Source organism: Myxocyprinus asiaticus, chromosome 32 (genome assembly GCF_019703515.2).
Source record: "Myxocyprinus asiaticus isolate MX2 ecotype Aquarium Trade chromosome 32, UBuf_Myxa_2, whole genome shotgun sequence".
Classification (NCBI taxonomy): Eukaryota; Metazoa; Chordata; class Actinopteri; order Cypriniformes; family Catostomidae; genus Myxocyprinus; species Myxocyprinus asiaticus.
In genome coordinates, this window is record NC_059375.1 from 19,812,284 (window position 1) to 19,837,178 (window position 24,895).

At 38.4% G+C, this 24,895-nt stretch overlaps 1 protein-coding gene across 3 annotated transcripts; it reads right to left on the minus strand.

Annotated features, from left to right (window-relative positions):
- Positions 1-10: 10 nt before the first annotated feature.
- On the minus strand, positions 11-23,709 carry LOC127423310 (tectonin beta-propeller repeat-containing protein 1-like). Of its 3 annotated transcripts, none has more exons than XM_051667501.1 (25): positions 23,136-23,709; positions 21,840-22,072; positions 20,957-21,139; positions 20,288-20,410; positions 19,803-19,925; positions 19,018-19,192; positions 18,533-18,633; positions 18,315-18,416; positions 14,376-14,524; positions 13,261-13,817; positions 12,986-13,131; positions 12,091-12,246; positions 9,652-9,801; positions 9,399-9,556; positions 8,645-8,772; positions 8,455-8,557; positions 8,285-8,381; positions 6,497-6,576; positions 5,299-5,355; positions 5,024-5,198; positions 4,613-4,748; positions 4,284-4,376; positions 2,645-2,751; positions 2,208-2,327; positions 11-325 (listed from the first exon to the last, which is right to left on the minus strand). In XM_051667501.1, exons 2-25 carry the CDS (start codon positions 22,062-22,064, stop codon positions 167-169), a joined length of 3,603 nt encoding a protein of 1,200 aa, XP_051523461.1. In that variant the 5' UTR covers positions 22,065-22,072; positions 23,136-23,709; the 3' UTR covers positions 11-166. The 3 variants fall into 3 exon arrangements, with proteins under 3 accessions (XP_051523461.1, XP_051523460.1, XP_051523459.1); XM_051667500.1 differs by having other exon boundaries at positions 21,840-22,075; XM_051667499.1 differs by lacking the exon at positions 23,136-23,709 and having other exon boundaries at positions 21,840-23,112.
- Positions 23,710-24,895: the final 1,186 nt, after the last annotated feature.

Genomic DNA, 24,895 nt, shown 5'->3' on the forward strand with positions numbered 1-24,895 from the left:
TCAGCTGAGGTGCAAATAATAACAGCCATTTGCACACACAGGAGCTCGAGTTGAATGATTTTTTTCAAGTTGGAGTGAGAGCAACTCTACGCTCTATTGAAGAGAAGCGCTACAGATGGGAAGAGAACAATTCATGGCTACAGTGATAATGGGCTCAGATGTTTCACTAACAGCCTACTGGATTTCCATTCATCTCTGGCTGGTTATTGGTTTGCAGTGGATTGTGTGCTGCTGTTTGTTTGCTGCTGCTGTCAGTCAGGGACGGCATTTGGATGCGAGGCACCTCCATGGCATTCCCCCTCACTGTTATGTGATCCCATCCACCCTGAGAGAGACAGAGTATTAAGCGATTAAGCGATTTGAATTATGGGGACACTAGTAATGTCCTCATAAACTACATTTATATCATAATAGTGGTGTACAAGTCCCTCAATTGTCCTAAGTGTCAAAAGCGTGATCTCACATTTTATATACAGTGTGTATATATATATATATATATATATATATATATATATATATATATATATATATATATATATATATATATATATATACCTATACATACATATATCATTTTAATTGTTTTAAAATATTGCCTTTACTGTTACCAGATGGCCCCAGACACAGAGGCTACAAGAGTGCAAATTGAAAGAAATCCCAGAAGCAGTTTATTGTGCTACTCCAATCCCAATCAATTACCAGAAGAAGAAAAAAACTGGTACACAATACGGGACTTTTAATTATAAAGAAGCCCGAAATACACATGGGACTCTTATTTTGAAATGTCTGCACTCCCAGTTGTGAGCTCAGAAAGTGAATCTGATTCTAACTGCTAACCTGAGCTCCTGAGTTCAAACCCTCAGTTCTTTTCGGGTGATTCATGAAAAAGATCTGGTTCAAAAGAGTCATTTGTTCACAATTCTCTTGCGCTGGGTTTGTTGTTGTTGTTGTGTGCAGCGAGCTCGTCAGAAACAGAACGGGTGAAAAGTGGCTCGAGACACACTGGTGATGCACGCTCTAAAGATGTTTCAATAACTGACGAGATTATATCTGAAGAAACCGCATATGAATGCACAAAACCCGACTGTCACCAGTGGCGACTAGATTTTAAATTATTGTCACAATAAATTATTTTTGGTCACATTTGCAACCATTTTAGTCGCAGTCACATACATACATACACACATACACTACCGGTCAAAAGTTTTGAAACACTTACTCATTCTTTATTGTAATTTTTTTCACATTTAGAATAATAGTAAGTCATCAAAACTATGGAATAACATAAATGGAACTATGGGAATTATTTTGTGACTAAACAAAATCCAAAATAAATCAAAACTGTGTTATATTTTAGCATCTTCAAAGTAGTCACCCTTTGCCTAGAATTTGCAGAAATGTACTCTTGATATTTTCTCAACCAACTCGGGATGCTTTTTAAACAGTATTGAAGGAGTTCCCATCTATGTTGGGCACTTATTGGCTGCTTTTCTTTATTATTTGTTCCAAGTCATCAATTTCAAAAACTTTTTTTTTTGTAATTAAATTTTTGTTTTATAAATTAATATGGTGGCACAATTATATTTTTGTCTACAAAACTAATTTCAAACATTTAAGCATACGCCTTCAGATCAAAAGATTTTTAAGATCATGAGAAACATTTCAGTCAAGTGTTTCAAAACTTTTGACCGCTAGTGTCACACACACACACACACACACACACACACACACACACACACACACACTTTTTTGGAGTGCCATCCTAACAATTTTACTGTTCCCCTCTGGCCTTCCCATAAAAAAAAATCCTGGAGGTGGAACTTAATTAGATTTCCTACCAGATGTAGTTTTGTTGGCTTTTTTCCCCACAGACAAACTCCGCTTTGATCAGCACCATGTTGTTTTGTCACATGACTCCGTACGTTGAAAGTTTAACCTTTAACTGACAGCCCAGAGACTCCTGAACTGAGATCAGTCGGTTTAAATTAATTTAAACTATGCGTTCGTATAGCTAAGCCAAAATACAACGTCCACGAATGTGTACGCGGGGTCGCACGAGGTTAAGGTCATGTGAAGCATTTCACTCAAGTGTGTCCAAACTTTTGACTGGTAGTGTCTACAGTGCTACCATGATCACTTCTGTTGCAACCAGATCACAACTCTGCTATTAGTGCAGTTAGCATAAAGAACACTTCAGCAGTGCTCACCCCAATGCCATAGTCCCATGAGTGGCCTTTAGGTTCCATAGGCAGCAACCCCAGCCGGCGACATACAGTTCCACAGCTCAAACTGTGACTACCCTGCACCTTATCCGCAATGATCCACACCTTAGGAAAAACACACATATCTCTAATTTAACAGAGTAGGAAACTTAGTTAAACTACAACAACTTTGTACCATTTCTGCACTGTTGCGTATCGCATGGTACATATCGATATCTGTAAAGTTTAGTTCTGCATTAGCGTTTTCAATAAACAGTTTTATTAACTATTAATTTAAAAATCTAAATATAATTTTTTTTGGATTTATCTACAATTGTTTGAGGAAGAACTGCAATGCATCTGTGAATCATTTGTCCTCATCCCCTAGAGCAAAATAGTAATTAGGATACAAGTTATAACCAAACGAGTTATAAGTTTCAGACCTGGTCCAGAGGTCCCACAGATACTTTGCGCACATTATTGGAGATGTGCTCCCATGATGAGCCCTGAGGGTAACTGGGGGTCACACCTTGTCTGTACCAGAGGTTACCTACACATGCATGGAACACAAAAGCAAACAAAAAAACAATAATAAAAAATAAATTAATTTGACGGTTTCAGTGGAAAACCATACAGCATCATGTATAGAATAGACTGAGAATCTTTAAAGGTTTTTTAATTAGACATGAAAAGAAAAGTTTGGCAAAAGTTTGGCCAGTACTCTCTTCTATCCCAACTAGACAAAAACTGTAATACTGTCCCCATCTTATTCTGGCCAAGAACCGTTCATTCATTCAGATATGAAATTTCAGACTACTTTCCCACATGATGTTTTGGTGAGTGTATAACATCGATGTGTGCATCATAAGTATATTTTTTAAACATTTACTTAAAACTATCTGCCTCAAAGTTTTTAAAAATCTTTAAAAGATATGATGCCACATTGCCACGAACCTTGTAAACTTTTGCAGGTTTTTTATCATAATAATGTATTGGAGTTACAATTAAATTAATACACCAATCAGTTTTTAATTAGCAGAAAGCTGAGTCTTCATATAGCCTGTTTTTATTCTCTTTCATAATGTAATGCATTGAGTCTTATTTCACAGTATGTCTCTTATGAAAAAATGAAAAATAAATAAATAAATTTGGAGATCAGGAATTTTTTTTTTTGTTATTTTTAGAGCACTGTTTAATTAATCTAATTGCCTTTGGCAGTCTCAATATATGGCTAAATTGAGTAGCATACACAAAACTTAAATCCATGCTCATTCTTTATATGTAGGCCTATGATAAGATTTAGAAATATCTTCAGTATCTTCTTTATTGTCTCAAAATAAAACAATAGCCTACTTGATAGTATTACGTCGCCACAGTAGCGTCATCTCTTCAAATCCAAAACTCCACAAAATTACAAAGAACTACCTTGTTTATATTTGCAGTGTCCATAACATTTATGCAGTTTAAAGAGACACTACAAATATAAAAAATTATACTGAAATATACAAAATGTAACAAATAAATGCTATTTGGAGTCTTCTATATTTTGCAGTATTAACATTTAATAACATCAATTATTTAGGTAAGTAACATTTGACAATTAAAAAATTCTGAAAATGTACATATTTTCTTCTTCTTCATCTTATTATTAATATCAGGGATGTTGAGTTATGCTCCTAAAAGGAGATAAAGGCAGTATAAAGGTGATCGCGAGGAAAAATAAATCGATCCTCAAATCATGATTGCGCCTAGGAGACTGCCAATGCCAAGATTTATAGTGAAAAAGGAGTAACATTTCTGTCTTTTCTCACCTAAAACCGAGCGTATTACTTCAGAAGACATGGGTTAAACCACGTGAGTCATATGACTTAGCTTTATGCTGCCTTTATGTCCTTTTTGGAGTTTGGAAGTGTTGGATGATATTGACTTCGATGTATCGATATATTCACATCATATCTCCGTCAAAATATCTTCGTTTGTGTTCGCAAAAGAAAGAAAGCCATATGAGTTTGAGATGGCATACATGTGAGTAAATGAGTTTTTGGGCGAACTATTCCTTTAATGTGCATACAGTAGGTGTACCATTTTCATCCACTGTGTAAACAGATGTCCTGCCCACAGACACCTGTTTGAGCTTCTGTCCAGTTGGAGAGGGGATGTGGTACCAACAATCTCCTGTAAGCACAGATAAAATCTTTCTAAAGCTGCTGCAGATATACTGCACACAATGCTGTGACATCATCATCATGACAGGCATGACTTGCATGAACGACATTTTGAGAGTACCCGAATTATGTTGGGTTTATTTTGATAGAGGGTGCAAAGGCAAAAATTCATGGGACAATATTCAAAATGAAGAAAAGAGAGAAATTTAAGTGTCATGGCTTTGTGATGGAATGTCATTCTCTCACCTGCTGGGTTCTGGGCAGATACGGAGCCTCTATAGAATGCAGAACCATCCTTGGCGATGGCCCAAACCTGGTGGACGGCACCAATGGAAATCGACTTGAAAGTCTGGTCAGTTCCCACGTGTAACCATGACGACCCCTGTGAGTGAGCCACCTCAGTCAGGATTACATAATTCTGTGTAGGCTCTCACAGTGATAAGCCAAAGTATTTTTTAAGTGTTTGTGCAGTACTTGTATGCTATTTGCATGGGAACCACAGAGCGTAATAATTTTTTCTAGCAGTTCACAGTCTAGTGTAAGCTTGTGAAATCCGACCAAGGAAGTTAAGTTGTTTCATGACTTTCTGAAAGTCTAAAAAAAAAAAAAAAAGTAAACCAATGAGTATTCGTAGAAAACAAGGAACTTGGCTCTTACCGCAGGGGTCAGGGAGGTGACGCCCAGGCGGCACAAGACGTCTCCCTTGTTGCTGATGGCCCATAGTGGCACCTGTTCTACTGTGCTCTTTGGTCCACAAGGTAGGATTGTTACATCACTCAAAGGTATAGGTGGGACTTCCTGCCAGGGGCCAGTTGTTGTGAGTTTACACTTTCTACAGTGAAAAAACAAGGTATGACAAGAGGCACTGGGGTAAACAGAGTTGAAGAGAACAGAATACCGTAAGTGCTCGGTTTATAAACAGTGGAACATACCTGGCCCAACGCCTGCGCCGGACAAAGTCCTTCAAAGTTTTATTTCCATGGTATGACCTAGAAAGGTAAAGAAAGTGAGAGAAAACAATAATGGATCAGATCTCTCACTTGTTTTTTTATACTATAAATGCTGTACAGTGTGGTTAAATGTTTAAGCTACAGTATTGGGGAGTAACTAACTAAAAGCAGCGATGCTACTACTGTAACTTAAAGGGATAGTTCACCCAAAAGTGAAAAGTCTCATTTACTCACCCTCATGCCATCCCAGATGTGTATGACTTTCTTTCTTCAGCAGAACACAAACAACATTTTTAGAAGAGTATCTCAGCTCTCATGCAAGTGAATGGTGGCCAGAACTGTGTAGCTCCAAAAATGACTCTTCTAAAAATCTTTGTGTTCAGCAGAAGAACGAAAGTCATACACATCTGGGCTGGCATGAGGGTGAGTAAATGATGAGAATTTTTATTTTTGGGTAAACTATCCCTTTAACATACTGCAGATTTTGTTGACTTTTGTATGACAAATTGCTTGCTATGTTCCTCATTTGTAAGTCACTTTGGATAAAAGCATCTACTAAATGACTTAAATGTAAAATGTCAATGTAACAAAATTATTCATGTAGCATGGCAGTAGCTCAGCTGTTTTCAAAACACTGTACAAGTTGTGACTGTTTTTTATCACTATGTATCACAATTCTTTTTACTGAATTGGTTCATTCAAACAGTTCGTTTCAAAGAACCGGTTAAAAAAAACAACAACAAAAAACAAGCGTTACATGTTTTTTGTATAAGTAACATGCTGTTCATCACTATGTTTTCATCTCAGTTATATAAATTAGGATGTTTTCTGATTTTAGTAGTTGTATTTAGTCTAAACGTACCTGTTCGAATTTAATGCTGTCACCCCTTATTGAGATTTTTCTTTCTTTTTTTTTTTTTTAAAAGATAAATAGTGCTCTGATTTCAAAAATGTATTATATCATCTGACAGTTATAAATTTAAAATTGCCTCCTTAAATTTTTTAATGTAGTAAGCTACTTTTTCTTCATAGCTTGTAATGTAGTTTAATCCTTTTATTTTATTTTTTTAAGCGTAGCTGAACTTTATTCTAACTACATTAAATCATGAGTAGCTTGTAGCAATAAGCTACAGTTTCAAAAATAATGGCCTGTGAAAAATGTAAGGCCAATGAAACTTACACAGGAAAGTCAGCTGCATACTGCCAGCCCTCTCTGTCTGTCCCTCCTGGCACAGCATAGTCGATAGTCCAGTCTGACATCTGCAGAGTGTTATGCAATCATACCAAATGTCTTTACACTCTTTACATTGGAATTCATCCAACAATTTCCGACATTCAGCACACAACATTATTTCAAAGTCAAGTTCTTGTATGTTTGATAAGATACAGTTGAAGTCAGAAGTTTACATACACCTTAGCCAAATACATTTAAACTCAGTTTTTCACAACTCCTGACATTTAATTGTAGAAAACATTCCCTGTCTTAGGTCAGTTAGGATCACTACTTTATTTTAAGAATGTGAAATGTCAGGATAATAGTAGAGAGAATGATTTATTTAAGCTTTTATTCCTTTCATCACATTCCCAGTGGGTCAGAAGTTTACATACACTTTGTTTGGTAGCATTGCCTTAAAACTGTTTAACTTGGGTCAATTTGGGTAGCCTTCCACAAGCTTCTCACAATAAGTTGCTGTCAGGTTTGTAGGCCTCATTGCTCGCACATGCTTTTTCAGTTCTGCCCAAAAATTTTCTATCGGATTGAGGTCAGGGCTTTGTGATGGACACTCCAATACCTTGACTTTGTCCTTGAGTCATTTTGCCACAACTTTGGAGGTATGCTTGGGGTCATTGTCTATTTGGAAGACCCATTTGCGACCGAGCTTTAACTTGATGTTGCTTCAATATATCCACATAATTTTCCTTCCTCATGATGCCATCTATTTTGTGAAGTGCACCAGTCCTTCCTGCAGCAAAGCACCCCCGCAACATGATGCTGCCACCCCCATGCTTCACGGTTGGGATGTTGTTCTTCGGCTTGCAAGCCTCACCCTTTTTCCTCCAAATGATGGTCATTATGGCCAAACAGTGCAAATTTTGTTTCATTAGACCAGAGGACATTTCTCCAAAAAGAAAGATCTTTGTCCCAATGTGCACTTGCAAATTATAGTCTGGCTTTTTTATGGCGGTTTTGGAGCAGTGGCTTCTTCCTTGCTGAACAGCCTTTCAGGTTATGTCGATATAGGACTCATTTTACTGTGGATATAGATACTTATCTACCCGTTTCCTCCAGCATCTTCACAAGGTCCTTTACTGGTGTTCTGGGATTGATTTGCACTTTTCGCACAAAACTACATTTCTCTCTAGGAGACAGAATGTGTCTCCTCCTTGAGCAGTATGATGGCTGTGTGGTCCCATGGTGTTTATACTTGTGAACTATTGTTTGTACAGATGAACGTGGTACCTTCAGGCGTTTGGAAATTGCTCCCAAGGATGAACCAGACTTGTGGAGGTCCACAATTTGTTTTCTGAGGTCTTGGCTGATTTCTTTGATTTTCCCATGATGTCAAGCAAAGAGGCACTGAGTTTGAAGGTAGGCCTTAAAATACATCCACAGGTATACCTCCAATTCAGTACACCTCCTATCAGAAGCTAATTGGCTAATTGTCTAAAGGCTTAACATCATTTTCTGGAATTTTCCAAGCTGCTTAAAGGCACAGTTAACTTAGTGTATGTAAATTTCTGACCCACTGAAATTGTAATATAGTCAATTAAAAGTGAAACAATCTGTCTGTAAAAAATTGTTGGAAACATTACTCATGTCATGCACAAAGTAGATGTCCTAAACGACTTGCCAAAACTATAGTTTGCTAATATGAAATCTGTGGAGTGGTTAAAAAATGAGTTTTAATGACTTCAACCTAAGTGTATGTAAACTTCTGACTTCAACTGTATGCATAACAGAACAAACCCAGGTCCAGTTTGGGGAGGGTGGTTTAGTGTTGGTTTTGTTGCACTCCTTCAGACCCGAGGCATCGCTCCACATGTAACGATCTGTAGGGAGACCCCTGAAGGAAAAAGAGTGACTGAGCACTTCTGGAATATAGAACCGTTCACTGCATAATCACAAACAGTATTCACCTGTTGGTGTAACCAGTGACAGGGTTCCAGCGTTGGTTCTCATATATATAAACACTCTTCACATCTGTCTGTGTGTAGATGTTATCTGTACTGCTTGCCAACCCTATATGTGCAAGATACACACGTTATGTTACTAGCATACAATGAAGAAACACATACTAGTTTAAAAATAGGTGTTGCGTAGATTAACCCTGAATGAACCCTCCTCCATAGCCGCCGGTATGGACCCAGGCGGTGTGGTCATAACCGATCCCCCACACCACACCAAGACTGTTGGACTCAATAATACGCATATGCCCTCCGACTTGACGCCAGAACCTGTCCACAATGACAAGAAACAAACATACATTTTATTTTGGGACAATTTTCAGGGAGCTGAAAATATTTGCCAAATGAGTTTTACTGTAATGAATGGAAAGTTTTTGAACACATAAGCCACACTTAATGCATGAATGACTTTGGTTTATGTAACAAAATTTCAAACCAATTTCATTTATTTCAAAGAAATATTGCATAAAATGATGGATATGGTATATTGTTCAAAATTAAGATAAAAAGTATTTGAGCACTTTTTAGATTTTAGAAGTGGAACATGTCCACAATGTGATGAACTACACCTGTGGTTACACTAGCCTAGGACGCCTGTGTTAACTTGAGTGGAACTGACTTCACACATCCACTAAAACTCACCTTGGCACCAGTTGGTTAAATATGTAAAAAATGGCTAAGAAAAGTAAAGTTAGTTCTGGGAAAAGGTCTTGAATCACTACTTTGCAGATGCCATGTGCTATTTTGTATTTGATGCAATGAATTTCAGAGATTTTTAAGTGAGATGCAAGTACCCAAAAGTGTCTAAATACATTCTGGGACCACTATAGTTATAACTTTATACAATTAGTACATTATGTTTATATAAAATTAATCAAGTCAAATCTAATTCTTACATCTGATCACAGGGTGTAGGATAGAGAGATGCCTCTAGTTCTTTTGTGGGCTCGCTTACAAAGATGTCACCTTTACAGGTGACAGACCAGATGGCCTGTTTGGAGGGAGGGCCCTGAATACCTCTGGAGTCACAGCAGGACACACTGAGCAGAGCTAGCTGATAGGATGAAGAAACTGTCAGTCAAACAGCAGGGTAAATACAAGACTCAGTGTAAATTGTTGGGTAAAAAACGATTAATGTTATCTCCACACCCAATCGTGTATCTCCAGCTCTGTGGCCGCAGCCAGACGGATGGGCCACCTCTGTTGGGTTCTCTCCGCTGTATAGATGGCAAACGTGTTTTTGGAGTCATTCTGCACTGGCACCAGGATTGTCACTTCGTTAATGAAGACATGGAGATACTGGACAGAGAAGAAGCAGAAAGGAATACAAGTGACAGTGAAACAGGTGTGGAATTAACCAAACTATTACACGGCTCTCTGGAATACTCTATTCTGATTGGTCAGTCGTGCCATGCAGTGGTCAAATATTTCTGAATAATGACATCACATCCGAGGATAGACTGATATTCCACCGGTCATCCAGGTATTGTGAGTAGGGATGCACCGATATAAAAAAAGTTGTTGTCCGATACCGATTTTAACAAAAACTATAGGCCGATAATGATACTGATATTTTGCAACTTACCTTATTTTGTCATCAGATCATTGTTTTACTTAGGAATGCTTAAAATAAGTACAAAAGCTTTTTCACTGTTTTTCAAAATTTTAAAAGAGAACCACAGTGAAAGATACATACAAGATAGAAAGATAAAAAAAGACTAAATATGATAACATGATTATTGATATGAAAATTTTTTTATTTTTGCACTTCTAAAACATTTTTTGCACTTCTGTTTTTGCAGTTTAAAACGCATCTTTTTAAGGTTTAGTAATCGCACAAAGCCATATTGCGATTTCAATCTTAATTCAATCAATCACGCAGCATTAATGAATATCATACCGATTTCTCCGAAGTCAATGTCTGATGGTTTCAAAGTGTTTTGGATGGTTTCCCTCATCATGTAGCCTATATGTAAGTGCCACTTTCACAACGGCCACGTCCATTAATGGTGTTTTTTCTGCATTATCATGAGAACGAGAGAATAAAAATTAAATATTACATGTTCTTAGGAGTGCCAACCCTTCTAGATATTGTGGCTATTATTATTTCTGGATTGTGCATTTGAATTCACAGGGTTTTACAAAGTGCGTTAAGAGTGCGATATGGCCCTGCATCAGCACTGCTGTGATTCGGCCGCAGGCCGAGTGCCATAGGTAATCACAGTAGTGCTGATTTAGGGCCATATAGCACGATTTCGAGTATGATATTGCTTATATACAACAGTTCAATGAACAAGTAAATAAAAAAAAATTAGGAAAAACTGAGTACGGTCATAAAAAACGCATTTGTGCATGGAACAACTTTCTTACGCGACGGATCAGAATCTGCCGTTGCTGGTTCAAACCAAATCATGCGTTCATGCCTTCGTTAGTAATTCAAAAATGTCACTTCAGAAATAGTATCACGGCTTGTACTGTTTCTACCAAGTTATTGGATAAACAAGGAAAGGTGTGTGTGTGTGTGAGAGAGTGAGAGAGAGAGAGAGAGATGGAGAGATGGAACATGTGCTATCACCTGTTGCCACTCCCAAGCAGAGATGCTGTCAGCTTTCTGAAGGTCAGCTTTCTCAGTGGAAAAGTAGCCGTCCAAGCAGGGGTATTTCTCCCAATTTCGCAGTAGCCGGTGCGCAAGAGCATTCACTATAGAAACCGCAATCTTCTCCGCCATTTTAAACAGTATGTCCTCTCCAATGTTTAAAGTCTGGTAAGATGTAAGTGCCTTGAGTTTGTGTAATTAATCAGTCTGTTGTGTCTCTCAGCTGTGATAAGCCGTAATGCTGAAGTTGTTAGTTTAAAGCCGTTTAAAGCTATTTCCTGGCTTAAGTAGTATAGTAGTAATACATGCGATCACGTAGTGCTGTTGTATATAAACACTGACTGACGCTGAATTCACGTCACAGAACTGGCTTATATTACACACAAAAATTATCTTTTGCCACCACCCGCTGGCTAACATATGTAATGTCAAAAAATTACATGTAAAGAGACACATATACAGTAGCTCTTAACACATCTGCGCTGCTCTTACACTTTAGTTTAGAATGGCACGAACACAAGTGGAGTGATACACATACAGTGAAGCGTCCGAGTGATGATGGTGTGAGACCATCAGTACTCATGGAATGTCTCCCGTCCAATCAGATTCGAGGACCAGAACTAACTGTTGTATATTTATAAATCATCTGTTTTTCATGTTGGCGTTTTCATGCTTATTACCAATGTGCCGGTGGTTTTCATTTGGTCAATAATTCGCTGACAAATTTCGGCAGCCGATACATCGGTGCATCCCTAATTATGAGTCATCTTCCCTACTTCTCGCATCACTCTGTGATCATTTCCTTTCCATTTATTTATTTGGCAAGTAGCCGTGTGATAAGCGGGATAAGTAACGCACAGTCAGCCGGTCATTATCGCAACATAAACCACTTCAGGGTGATATAAGACCCCTCCGTTCTGTTACTGACTGCAGATTATTCCTTAATTAATGTAGGTTCTAGATTCCAGTTAGTTTTCAGTCTCTGAGATTACCTTTTTCTCATCATTAAAGGTGTAGTAGATAAACAGAATTCCATCCTTGTTGCCCTCTGCTCCTGAGAACTGCTCCAGGGCAAACTGAACATCCACCCACTTATGTGGCTTCCAGTCTCGCCACCACTGCATGGTGCCCTTTTTCACCCAAACAGACTGAGAGAAGGACAGGAATCAGGGCAAATTATCCACTTATATATATATATATATATATATATTTTTTTTTTAAGTTTTAAAGACCCAATGAAAAATTTGCTTGATAAGCACAGTTTTCATTCGTGTTGACGTATTTGCTATTGAAACAGGAAGTTTGGATGGGACATACTGAAAGATGCGTCCATTTTTTTAAATTGCCATTAGGCTTTAGTTACATCACAGCCATTAACCATGATGTGCTACTTGCTAGTCGACTGCAGGTGGTATTAAGAGAAGGGACATTGTCAATCTAGAGAACATTTGGTTGGATGAAAATCTGTGTAGTGAAAGATGAGTCCCTAAATTAAATTTTGGGTCCCTAAATTTTAGACTTGAAATTTTAAATGCAAATTTCAGCTAAAAATTGTTTGTTTGTTTTTTTTCCCCCAAGTTTTAAGAGTGCAAGGTGGCTTTTAAAGCAAACACACATAGAATAAAAGCCACAAAACTCCATTTTGATTTCATGGGGTATTTAAAGACAAGGAACAAGTTTTCTAGGGTCTTACTCGAAGTTCTACCGGGTTACAATGGATTTATTCTGACTTTCAGTCTAACTCTTGGAGCATTCGTGTGGACACTTACTGTCGCTATATCAATGACAGTCTGGATTTAATAACAAAATAATAAAATGACAAAAAGGCATGGGTCAGCATTGATGAAAATATAACATGAGCTGAACTGTTCTGCTTTTAACCACTACCTGTTCAATGGCCTGCTCATAATGCACAAAATTCTCCATTTCTCTTTTGGACCGTTCGTTAAGCTGCTCAAATATCTGTTTGCGCCAGGCTGCTGTTTGTGCTGGAGTAATCGAAAGAGACATGGCCTGCATAGAACAGTTCAGGGCTGTGGAGACCAGGAAGAGAACATTTAATTTTCAATCTCAATTACAAAGATGACAACAAATCCAGACACTACTGTATTGAGTCACTTTTACACCACAGAAGTGTAGTTCTAAATCAATTCCTGGCTGACCTGTGGATGTAGAGTTGAACCAGTTGAGCTGTGAGTGGCAGTCGACTGCACATCCTCCGCCGCTCACCCAGGCCCATTTTGGATGTTCATCAGCTCCATAAGGCTCCTCCAGGGCCAAATTATAGGTGGCTACAGAGGACAGACTGCAGGTATCAGCGGTGTCTCTCCCAGGTCCTGAAGCCAGGTGAGTCTGGGCCTCCTCCAGGTCCACATTGCTCCATTGAGGGTCCAGCCCACCTGAATGGATGGGAGACAGAACCTGGGTAGGGGAAGCCCTGTCCTCCACTTCCCCTTCTGCTTGCTCCTCCTCAGGGATAGATGGGCCAGCTGCTGCTGTTGAGGGCACGTCACATCGGCTGATCTGGCCTTCGCGATCAGACACCAGCTCAGAGATAAAGCTGTCACTGGTCACTTTGGGAATGCGTGGTTTAGGGGCATCTCCAGTCTCAGGAGTGGGGAGAACTTCTCCTGCAGCTCTTTCAGTCACAGGATCCACATCACTCAACACAGAAGCCTGGGACTGCAGACGCACCTCACCGCCAAAGAAACAACCAGCACTGTGAAGCACAATGATAACAGGTAAGAATCAATAGACCAATTAATTCTCTTGTTAACTATGCCACCTGGTGGTAAATTATGTTAAATGCAACCCATTTTCCACTTACAGCAAAGGCCCTGTTTGGAACTGGTATTAAGATTTATCTCGGATGATCCGATTCTAAGTGGTCAACTGAAACACATTAGCGTGTACACATGATATTTCAAGCTTCTCAAATGCATTTCCTGTGACAACTTGTGATCAGATTTTGTCGAGGGGTGGATCTTTGAATTCATGACTACATACATCACTTACTGCTGTCATTTAAAGTTGGCACACTGTTGCTATAAGACATATCTGAATTTTAATCTCGCCGAAAACGACGTTTTGATTGAACACACCATAAATGCAATTTGGTCATATGTGTTTTATAATAACCTTCAAATGTGGTTTGAGTGATAACGTCACAAACTCTTTGGAAACTTGTTTACACCTGTATTTAGCTATGTCCATATGTGAACAGATCCTGAAAGATGTTAATTCCAGGTGTAAACAGGATCAAAGCTGTTTTACTGACCTCTGAAGACTGCTCACACTGGCGCTGGAGTGGGAACGGTCACTGTCTCGTGGCACCGACACAACTTTCCAAGCCTTCCCACTCAGCTCGCTGGCAGTCACACCCTGACGGAAATATACCGCCCGGTCTTCAAAACCAATACCCCACACCTGAGCACGGAGACACATTACAATCACACAATCTACAAAGAGACACCATCCTAATAAGTGTCTTATAACAGATCAAATGGAAATGCAATGTTTCCTGCAGGAAAAAAAAAAAATTCTACATTTGTACGGAATATATGATCTCTTTCACCATATGAAAGTTTAAGGGTTAGCTTTGAAAAACATGATAAATGTAAAAAAAATTATCATATCCTTTTGTGCAATATGTATCTTATTTTCTATGATTCAACCTAAATATTTTCATGTTTATATGACAGCCACCTATATACACCGATCAGCCACAACATTAAAACCACCTGCCTAATATTGTGCTGCCAAAACAGCACCAACCCGAATCTCAGAAAAGCATTCTGGGATGATATTCTTCTCACCACAATTGTACAGAGCGGTTATCTGAGTTACCATAGACTTTGTCAGTTCGAACCAGTCTGGCCATTCTCTGCTGACCTCTCTCATCAACAAGGTGTTTCCTTCCACAGAACTGCCACTCACTGGATGTTTTTTGTTTTTGGCACCATTCTGAGTAAACTAGAGACTGTTGTGTGTGAAAATCCCAGGAGATTAGCAATTACAGAAATACTCAAACCAGCCCATCTGGCACCAACAATCATGCCATAGACCAAATCACTGAGATCACATTTTTTCCCCATTCTGATGGTTGATGTGAACATAACTAAACTCCTGACCCATACAGTACAACCTGCAACCTGGTTAGAGAAATAAAAGTTCTTTTCAGACTATCTACAAAGTTATCTAGAAATCAATCTCTAGAATTTATCAAGTTTATCTAGAAAGTACTCATTTTTTTTTCAAACAATTTGTATGTATATAACACTTTGTAACACAATTTTTGTTCCTGGGTAGTAAGTGTTATTTCCTAATTGCTTATGCCTCAAAAGTATAGAAAATGGCTATTATTCCCCAAAAACTTTGCTTTTGTGACCCCAGACATTTTGAAATTTACCTATTTCCAATGAGAAAACGGTCGAATTTGTAACTTTTCGTTCACAAAGTCAGAAAAAAACAACATATGAATCCAAAATCCTTCTTTATCTGTGGTCCAACAAAGACACCAGCTTTGACCTTTGCCTCAGACAGCTTAGGGAAGAAGTCTTGAAGGTACTTGAAGGCTGCTGACAAATTGTTTCATAAGGCCCAATTTGATGTGCAGTGGTGGCATCAGCACCTTCCGGGGGTCCACCAGTGGCTCCCACTTGACATTGTTCCTCCCCACAGAGAACTCGGTCCGCTGTGGCCAGTCCCGCCTGTGGTAGTGCGCCTTGGTGTCCCTGCTGTCCCAAAGGCAAAGAAAAAGCAGGGAAACTTGGTAAAACCGCCTTGGAGACCCATCAGAAATGCCACCATTTTGAAGTCTCCTATGACCTCCCAGCCGTACTCATCATACTTCAAGGCGTCCAGCAAGGTCTTGATGCTGTTGTAATCCTCTTTGAGGTGCACCGAGTGAGCCAGGGGAAGAGACGGGTACTTGCTACCATTATGGAGCAGCACGGCTTTGAATATTACTTTAGTATAAATACATGTTAATTTGGATTCATATGTTGTTTTTTTCTGAATTTATGTGAACAAAAAGACAAAATTCGCCCGTTTTCTCATTGGAAATAGGTAAATTTCAAAATATCACTGTCCTGGTCACAAAAGCAAAGTTTGTGGGGAATAATAGCCATTTTCTATACTTTTGAGGCATAATCAATTAGGAAATAACACTTACTACCCAGGAAAACGAAATAAAAAAAAAAATGGGGAAACACAGTGTAATCATAAACCCCTGCAGATAGAGTGCAAACATCAGAAAATTTTCAGTGTAGACAAGTTTTTTCCCCAGTTTAGATCGGGAAATGAACTTTATGGATGTGAAAAAACAGGATATGGAAAAGAAAAAAAGGGGGGGGGGCCTTTGTGAAACTTGCTGACTTTGACCTAAACAAAATCAGTATGGTATCCATTAAGGCTGCACGATTGATTGAATTAAGACTGAAAATGCAATATGGCCTTGCGTAATTAATAAACGGCAAAATGCTGCGTTTTAAAATCTGAAAATCTGCATTCGCCACTTCAGTCAGTGCTTTGTGAGCACTCGGCACCCTCTACCTCAGGGGCACTCTGATTCTGATTCTCTGTACGTAGTTGCAGGTGCGGTTATTTTTAAAAACAGTAGTGGAGACAACACTACAGATACTGGCATCTTTCGCTTAAACACACTGCAGAAAACAAAAATGAAGCAAAGTGAAATGACAGTTCAGCTAAGCCAGGTTTGTGTCAGGACAAGTTAACGTGCTGCTTTTATACTAAAGTTTTTCCGTCAAAATTTAGCTTAATCAGCATGTTACAAGCCTTTCATAATAAACAAACAAATTAGATTTTTGTTCTAATTTTGTGAAAATTAATCACAGATGTCATCATGGCATGGGTGGCAAGGAAAGCCTATTTACATTTAAATAAAAAAACAGTATTTTAAATGCTTCACTGTTGTTATGTAAATTGTTTGTTTGTTTCCTTGTAACTTAGTAGATTCTCACTTTAAGGAAAATATAAAAATGGTCCATTCAGACTTTTACATATTTATAAATTTTCTCTCAGGGGATACCCCTGAACCCCCATATTAATCCATCAAAAGGCCTCCTCTGTCCCATACATACAGTTTGCATACCCTGGCAGAAATTGTGAAATTTTGGCATTGATTTAGAAAATATTACTGATCATGCAAAAAAACTGTCTTTTATTTAAGGATAGTGATCATATGAAGCCATTTATTATCACATAGTTGTTTGGCTCCTTTTTAAATCATAATGCATAATGCATAATGAAAATACTGGCAGACAATTTGCATTCTTCTGCACGAAAGCTGCACATGAGACGCTCTTGGACTTTCCAGCACGACAATGACCCTAAGCACAAGGTCAAGTTGACCCTCCAGTGGTTACAGCAGAAAAAGGTGAAGGTTCTGGAGTGGCCATCACAGTCTCCTCACCTTAATATCATCGAGCCACTCTGGGGAGATCTCAAATGTGCGGTTCATGCAAGACGACCAGAGATTTTGCATGACCTGGAGGCATTTTGCCAAGACGAATGGGCCGAAATACCACCTGCAAGAATTTGGGGCCTCATAGACAACTATTACAAAAGACCGCACCCATTGAGAGCGAGAACCAATAATCGTGAACACGAGGAGGTTACCCCATGTGACTCTACCCTCCCTAGCAACCGGGCCAATTTTGTTGCTTAGGAGACCTGGCTGGAGTCACTCAGCACACCCTGGATTCGAACTCCCGATTCCAGGGGTGGTAGCAGTTATGGTCTTCTTAAGCCGGTGTATACATGCATGATGGACAAAGTTGAGCTACAATCACACTGTACAATCATACTGGAAATATTATCAGTGTCTTTTATATCTCCATGTTGTTAACCAGTAATGTTCAATTGGAGTGCGCACACATGTACAGCTGATCAGATTGGGAGCAGCATCTAGCCAAGTGCAATGACCATATTTTTCTATTCCTCATTCAGCTTTTGGTGGATTGACAATGTTTGTAACTACAGCGTTTGTTAATATTTTTATGCAAAACCTTGATTCTTCGATTAAAAATAAAATCATCATGTCAAAACGTACATTTGCATTAGTCGATAAAGTCGAATAAAACAATTAGCCCTATATGCTCATTCAATGGAAGTATGCAAGAGAAAAGAAAGATTAGTCAGGTATAAATAATACAACCAAGCGGAAAAAACTAAAGGGATGTTACTAATCTCTGACCTGGTCATTGAGACCCACATCGATCATCACCATCTGTCCAACCATACAGATCCAACCTGAGCCACACGGATTATGGGAATTCACACCCCGTCTAAACCAGACCTATTAAAAATAAGGAGATGATGATATACAAACAAACCAAGCAAAGAACAATAAAATTATGCATATGTGCAAGTCTGACAGTAAAGCCTACATATGAAATTTAAAATATGACTTACTTTATAATCTTTAGTGACTGCCCACACTACATTTACACCAACAGCTACATGTACTGCACCAACTCCAGGGCTTGGCGACTCCACTGTGACCCATGATGAGCCTGTGATTCCATAGATATTATCAGATAAAGACAGCGGTATCAAGAGTAAACAAAACAAGCTTTCAATCCACTCCATACAAACATCTATTAATCAAAGGGGTCATATCACACATTGTTTTATTATTATATGTTTCCACTTATATAAACATGTTAGTAAAGTTTTTTGTGCCCAAAATTTCTACTGTCTCCATTACCATTTTCCTCTGAGCCTTAAAAAGATAAAATAATCCAATTTTTGCTGCCGAGCCTTTAAGTGCTCCCTTTAGATATGAAATAAGCAACAGGGATGAGAGTTCCAGCTGCAGGCTTGCAGTTTTTGCAAAGATAGATAACTTCATAGTAGTGAATGGACAGATAGTACTTGAACTACACCATTAAGCTCACCTTTGAGACAGTCTCTGCCAATGCCCTCTCTGACCAACAGATGACCCTCCCATAGGACGGCCCACAGCAGATCCCCCGGCCCACAGCTGATCTGTACCACCTCCCCTGGCACAGGCACCTCCTCCCAAACTGAGCCCTCAGGATTATAGTGGTTGATGCCACTGCGAAACCACACCTGCTTGAATACACAAAAAATTAGATCTTTTGGTAATGGAGATGAAACAGTAAAACACCTAAGCTTATAATACTGCACATTATATAAACAAGTCTAAACAAGTGCATTTGTGGTACTTGCATCAAGCCAAAGAGATACATTTTGTCATTGCATCGCCTGTTGCTTACGGATGACCATAAACATGTATATATCTCATATTGGCCAGACAAGCAAATGGGTCCCACTGCTATAAAAACTCTACAAAAGAAAAGTAGGACAACTTTAAACAACTGGCTCTTCTCAATTGGGGTATGACCACAACTGCTCAACCTAAACCTAGTTTGCTAAAATCAAAATCCAAAAGCAGTGGTTGGCTGATATGGGCTTTTTAATTGCCAATGCAGACACATATATTTACATTGGAGGTCACCAATATTTGAAAACAGAAAATGTTTACTGTTAGAATGTTTTTTCAAATGTTTATTATGCTGTCGTTTGGAACTCATTAGACCATTACATCATCTGTGTTCCATGAATTCATAAACTCTGCATAGCTTTGCAAGAAATGAAAAAGAAATAATTTCCAAGAGTACAAGATGTTGTTGTGCACAGTATGTGTATGAGCTCTGACCTTTCCCTGCAGAGAGACAGCCCACAGTGCCAAACACCCTCTGGGTTCCTCAGTGATCTCCCATCCACCACAAGTGATGTCATTAAACGGGTCAGGGAGAGATTCAGTCTGCTCCGAGGGGATCTGCTCTCACATGCAAATATTTACATACAAATTGAGACAGGCTTTACATCTCTGTAGCAGTTCATGGATGGGCAAGGAGGAGGCGGGAAACGCTGAACAGTAAACAAAGTTTTAATGAGAAACTGAACTTAAAACATACGTAATCAAACACAGACACATATGCAACGCGGCCGCGTGCGTCTCTCTCTCTCTCTCGAACCGGCATCTCCGGCTGCCCTTTATCTCGCTCTCCCGCTGATCAGCTGATTCAGCGTCGGCCGTGCTCCATCACGGCCTAGCCACGCCCTCCTCCTCGTCACAATCCCATACTAAGAAAACTACATTAAAGCCAACCAATTCGGATAAGACTTATTTGTACACACCTTGACCCAGCTCTCCTGTGCTTTGTACCTTCTATATCGTACCCATCTGCGGCGACGTACGCAAGAGTTCCACTTTTTGTCTTTTGTATAAGCCGCTGGAAAATCAATGGCATATGTCCATCCCTGAAAATAAAGATCAGCAATGGCTTAAAGGAATAGTTCACCTAAAAATGATCATTCTCTAATCATTTACACACTTTTATGCCATCTCAAACTCGTATGACTTTCTTTTGCGAAGACATGATGTGTTTACATCCATACAATGCAAGTCAATGGGGTCCAACACTTTCAAGCAAAAGGAGTTACATTTTTGGTCTGTTCTCACCCAAAACCTAACATATCGCTTCACACTTTCTAGCTCCAAAAAGGACATAAAGGCAGCATAAAGGTAATCCATACGACTCAAGTGGTTAAATCCATATCTTCAGGAGCGATATGTTAGGTTTTGGGTTAGAACAGACCAAAAATGTAACTCCTTTTGCTTGAAAGTGTTGGACGCCATTGACATGCATTGTATGGACAAAAACACCTTGAAACACCTTTTTGCAGAAGAACAAATGTCCTACGATTTTGAGATGGCATAAACGTCAATAAATGATGAGAGAGTTACGATTTAAAAAGCAAGAAAATACAACCACTTGCTATGCTTTTAAAGATGTGAATACTGACCCCTTTCTCTGTGGGCTCTCCTCCAAAATTTTCATCCACATGCCAATCTGCTTCCCACTCCCAGTTCTCAGAGGGCAGCTGTGATCCACCCAGAGGCTGGTGCTTCAGCCCTGTGACATCACTCCACTGCCAGCGGTCACTCGGTAAAAGCCGGTCTGAGAAGCCATCAACAGGGTTCCACCTCTGAAGAAACCAGGAAATGTTACAATTAAGGGACATTTCCCTCAAAATTAAACTACTGTCCTTGTGTCTGAAAAGAATCCATGACTTAAAGGGATAGTTCACCCACAAATGAAAATTCTCTCATCATTTACTCATCCATCTCAGTTGTCTATGACTTTCCTTCTTCTACAGAACACAAACAACGATTTTTAGAAGAATATTTCAGCTCTGTAGGTCCATACAATGGAAGTGAACAGTCGGTGACAAGACCTTTCAAGCTCCAAAAAATCACATAAAGGCAGCATAAAAGTAATCCATAAGAGTCCAGTGGTTTAATCCATGTCTTCTGAAGTGATATGATAGGTGTGGGAGAGAAATGTATTAATATTTAAGTCCTTTTTTTACCATAAATCTCCACTTTCACATTCTGAAAGTAAAAGTGGAGATTTACAGTAAAACAGGATTGAAATATAGATTAAATCACTGGAGTTTTATGGATTACTTTTATGCTGCCTTTATGTGATTTTTGGAGCTTGAAAGGTCTGGTCACCATTCACTTACATTGAAAGGAAATACAGGGCTGAAATACTCTTCTAAAATCTTCGTTTGTGTTCAGCAGAAGAAAGTAAGTCATAAACATCTGGGATGGCATAAAGGTGGCTAAATGATGAGAACATTTTCATTTTTGGGTGAACTATTCCTTTAATGGAACTGAGCACACCTGGTTTTCATACGTCTCCTCTTGGTAGCGAATGGGTACATCACTGGCACGGACGTTCAGGTAGATGTTGTGGTCACAGGCGATGCCCCAGCCACACTGTTGCACAGCTGTGACACGCTTAAACTCCAAGTGGGCATCACGACAGTGCTCCCACTGCTGGCCTGCTTTAGGCAGACTATAAACCCTCCCGTAAACATCAACAGCCCACAGGAGGGAGGTAGGCATGTTGTACCCTGCTGCATGACAGGAGAGAGAGTAAATAACAACAAGCTTGAAAATAAACAAACAACTCAGCATCGGTTTTGGGCTGTATAAAGTGTTCAGAAGAAAACACAGCCACACAAAGTTAATTGCTCTTCAATTAATTCGGAATAAACAGAATTTCCGACCAACTCTTTTCGCAAAAGCAAAGTGTGCTTTGACAGCAGATCTGTACCCAGCTGACCTGGCCAGAGATTCTCATTACTGTCCTCTACTGTACTCTAAAGGGGCCTGCTTAAGTTATTTTGTTGCCTACTAAGCTATAAATGAAACCCAAGGCCTGTATCCCAGCAATGCAAGATCAATTCTACAATGCTCAGAAAAATAGCATACCACACTAAGATTAAACAGTTCCAAAACTGTGGTGGCACCATGGTAGAGTGAGGGTACCAAAATGCTAATACTATGAAAGTTTACCACATTAATGTGTCATGGTATTTACATAGTACTGCAAGGTACCTCAAATAATACTATGGTGCTATGGGAGAAAAATAGTAAGCAGTCATTTAGCAGATATGGTACCATGTCCAAAAAACAAACAAACAAACATGGTATTACCACGGGATTATGTATATATATATATAAAAAAAAAAAAAAAAAAAAAAAAAAAAAAAAACAATTACAAAATTTTTTGTACTTTTTGATACTTTTTATGTTAAGTCCATTACGTTACTAAACGTTACTAAAGCAACTGATTTATTCGGAAACGCTTAAATATACCAGATATATGCTAAGAGTGTTTCTTATTCTTATTAAAAGCTTGTTTGTTGATGCAGGTAATGCCAGCGCGTTAGCAAATACAGAGTACACAATTAAAATAGTTTCTGCAAAAATGAAATGAAATGAAATAAAATAAATACATAAATAAAACAGGACACCCAGGATACAGTGGAGAGTGAGGAGGCATATTGAAATGACTGTACTCTGTCTTCAGCAGTGACAGGTGCGTATCCAACACAATCATATTGTCGCATCAACACATATGTAATACATCCTTAAACAGCATTTTCAACAGGCAATGTTACCTTTACGTACCTTATCTGAATCAGGGTGTAAGCACTGTGCTTATGTTGTCATTTTGGATGAAATCTGTCTGTGATTTTGCCTGCTGTTAATTCCTCTGTTATCCCCAACAGGAAGTGGTGCTTCTGTAATGACGACAATAGCTTATATTGCCGACAGGGGTCGCCAAACTCTATTGAGAGGATAATGGGATTGTGAGGTTTAGACAAGCTTATAATACCTTGATCTCTTCAATAACATAAATTATAAACATTTATTATTTTTAAAAAAATTCAGCGCATTAATTTTCCAGAATTAAAGCATTTTGGATACATTTCTTGTATTCAAAATGGTTCAGTAGTGGGCAAACTGGGCATTGTAAAATATTCTACTACACTAGTGAATAATGTAAATTAATCATTTGTTTCTATCAAATTTATCAACAGGAAAATTTGATAATATTGGCCTTAGAAAATAAGACTGAGCGCAAATTAAGCAGTCCTGGTTTAACTGCTTTAACTTTTAATTTTCATTGATTTTAACATGTTTATGATGATAGATACAAAAATGGTGATAACACTTTCCAATAAGGTTCCGTTTGTTAACATTAGTTAATGCATTAGGCATTATGAACTAACAATGAACAATATATTTTTACAGCTTTGTAATTTTATCTTTGTTCATTAATAATAGCTAATAATAACAATTGTTCATTGTTAGTTCATAGTGCATTAATTAATGTTAACATATACAACTATTGATTTTAGAAATGTGTTACTATATGTTGAAATCAACATTAACCAAGATGAATACATGCTGTAAAAGTATTGTTTATTATTAGTTCATGTTAACTCATGTTAACAAATGGAACCTTATTGTAAAGTGTTATCGAAACCATTTGCTTTGGGGTGTTTTTTTTGTGTGTGTGTGTGTGTTTTTTGGTTTCTGTTCAACTTTGTTAGTTTCAATGCATTATCTGCAACTTATTTGATATATTTAGTGAATATAATTCTGCTAAAATCACACCCTTACACACACATACAAATGTGTGAAAATTGGTAGCCATCTCTCCCTTTGTTAGCACTTAAAAAGATAGCGATGTTCTATTTTCCATGACTGTGACTGAGCACAGTAATAATTAAGAAAAGCTATTGTAAACATTTCCCTTAAGGCTGATATATGGCCAGACTGCAATATGTGATATTTTGTGTGTAATTGCACAAAAATTTAGGCTACCATGGATAGGGAAAATGACAAACCACCAGAGAGTGCATATTTTTTTAGCATATGTCAAAACAGCAGTGGGCAGTTTGTATACTAATTGGGTGCTATTTTTAGTCTCAGTTTTAACCCTAGCTCTGGTGAAGACTGCTTGAGTTACTTTTACCTGCCATGTGTAATGCAGACCCATCTTATATCAATCATAGACTATAAACCCATTTATGCCAGCTTCAGATTCACTTTAAAGGAATATTCTTGGTTCAATACAAGTTAAGCTCAATCGAAAGCATTTGTGGCATAATGTTGATTACCACAAAAAATGTTTGACTCGTCCCTCCTTTTCTTTAAAAAAAGCAAAAATATAGAGGCCACAATGAGGCACTTACAATAGAAGTGAATGGGGCCAATTTTGGAGGGTTTAAAGACAAAAATGTGAAGCTTGTAATTTTATAAAAGCAATTATATTAATTCTTCTGTTAAAACTTGTGTATTATTTGAGCTGTGAAGTTGAACTAATGTTTATAGTTGTTTTAGGGTTTATTGACATTACATTGTCATGGCAACGAAGTTGT

Excerpts from the sequence above, each read along its gene's own strand:
- LOC127423310 (XM_051667499.1), bottom strand. The coding sequence starts at position 22,136 with ATGCTGAGTTGTTTGTTTATTTTCAAGCTTGTTGTTATTTACTCTCTC. Across the intron at positions 12,247-12,985 it reads ATGAGCAGGCCATTGAACAG|TCTGTTTGGGTGAAAAAGGG; the intron begins GTAGTGGTTAAA and ends TCCTTCTCTCAG. Across the intron at positions 6,577-8,284 it reads CCTCCCCAAACTGGACCTGG|ATGTCAGACTGGACTATCGA; the intron begins GTTTGTTCTGTT and ends AACACTCTGCAG.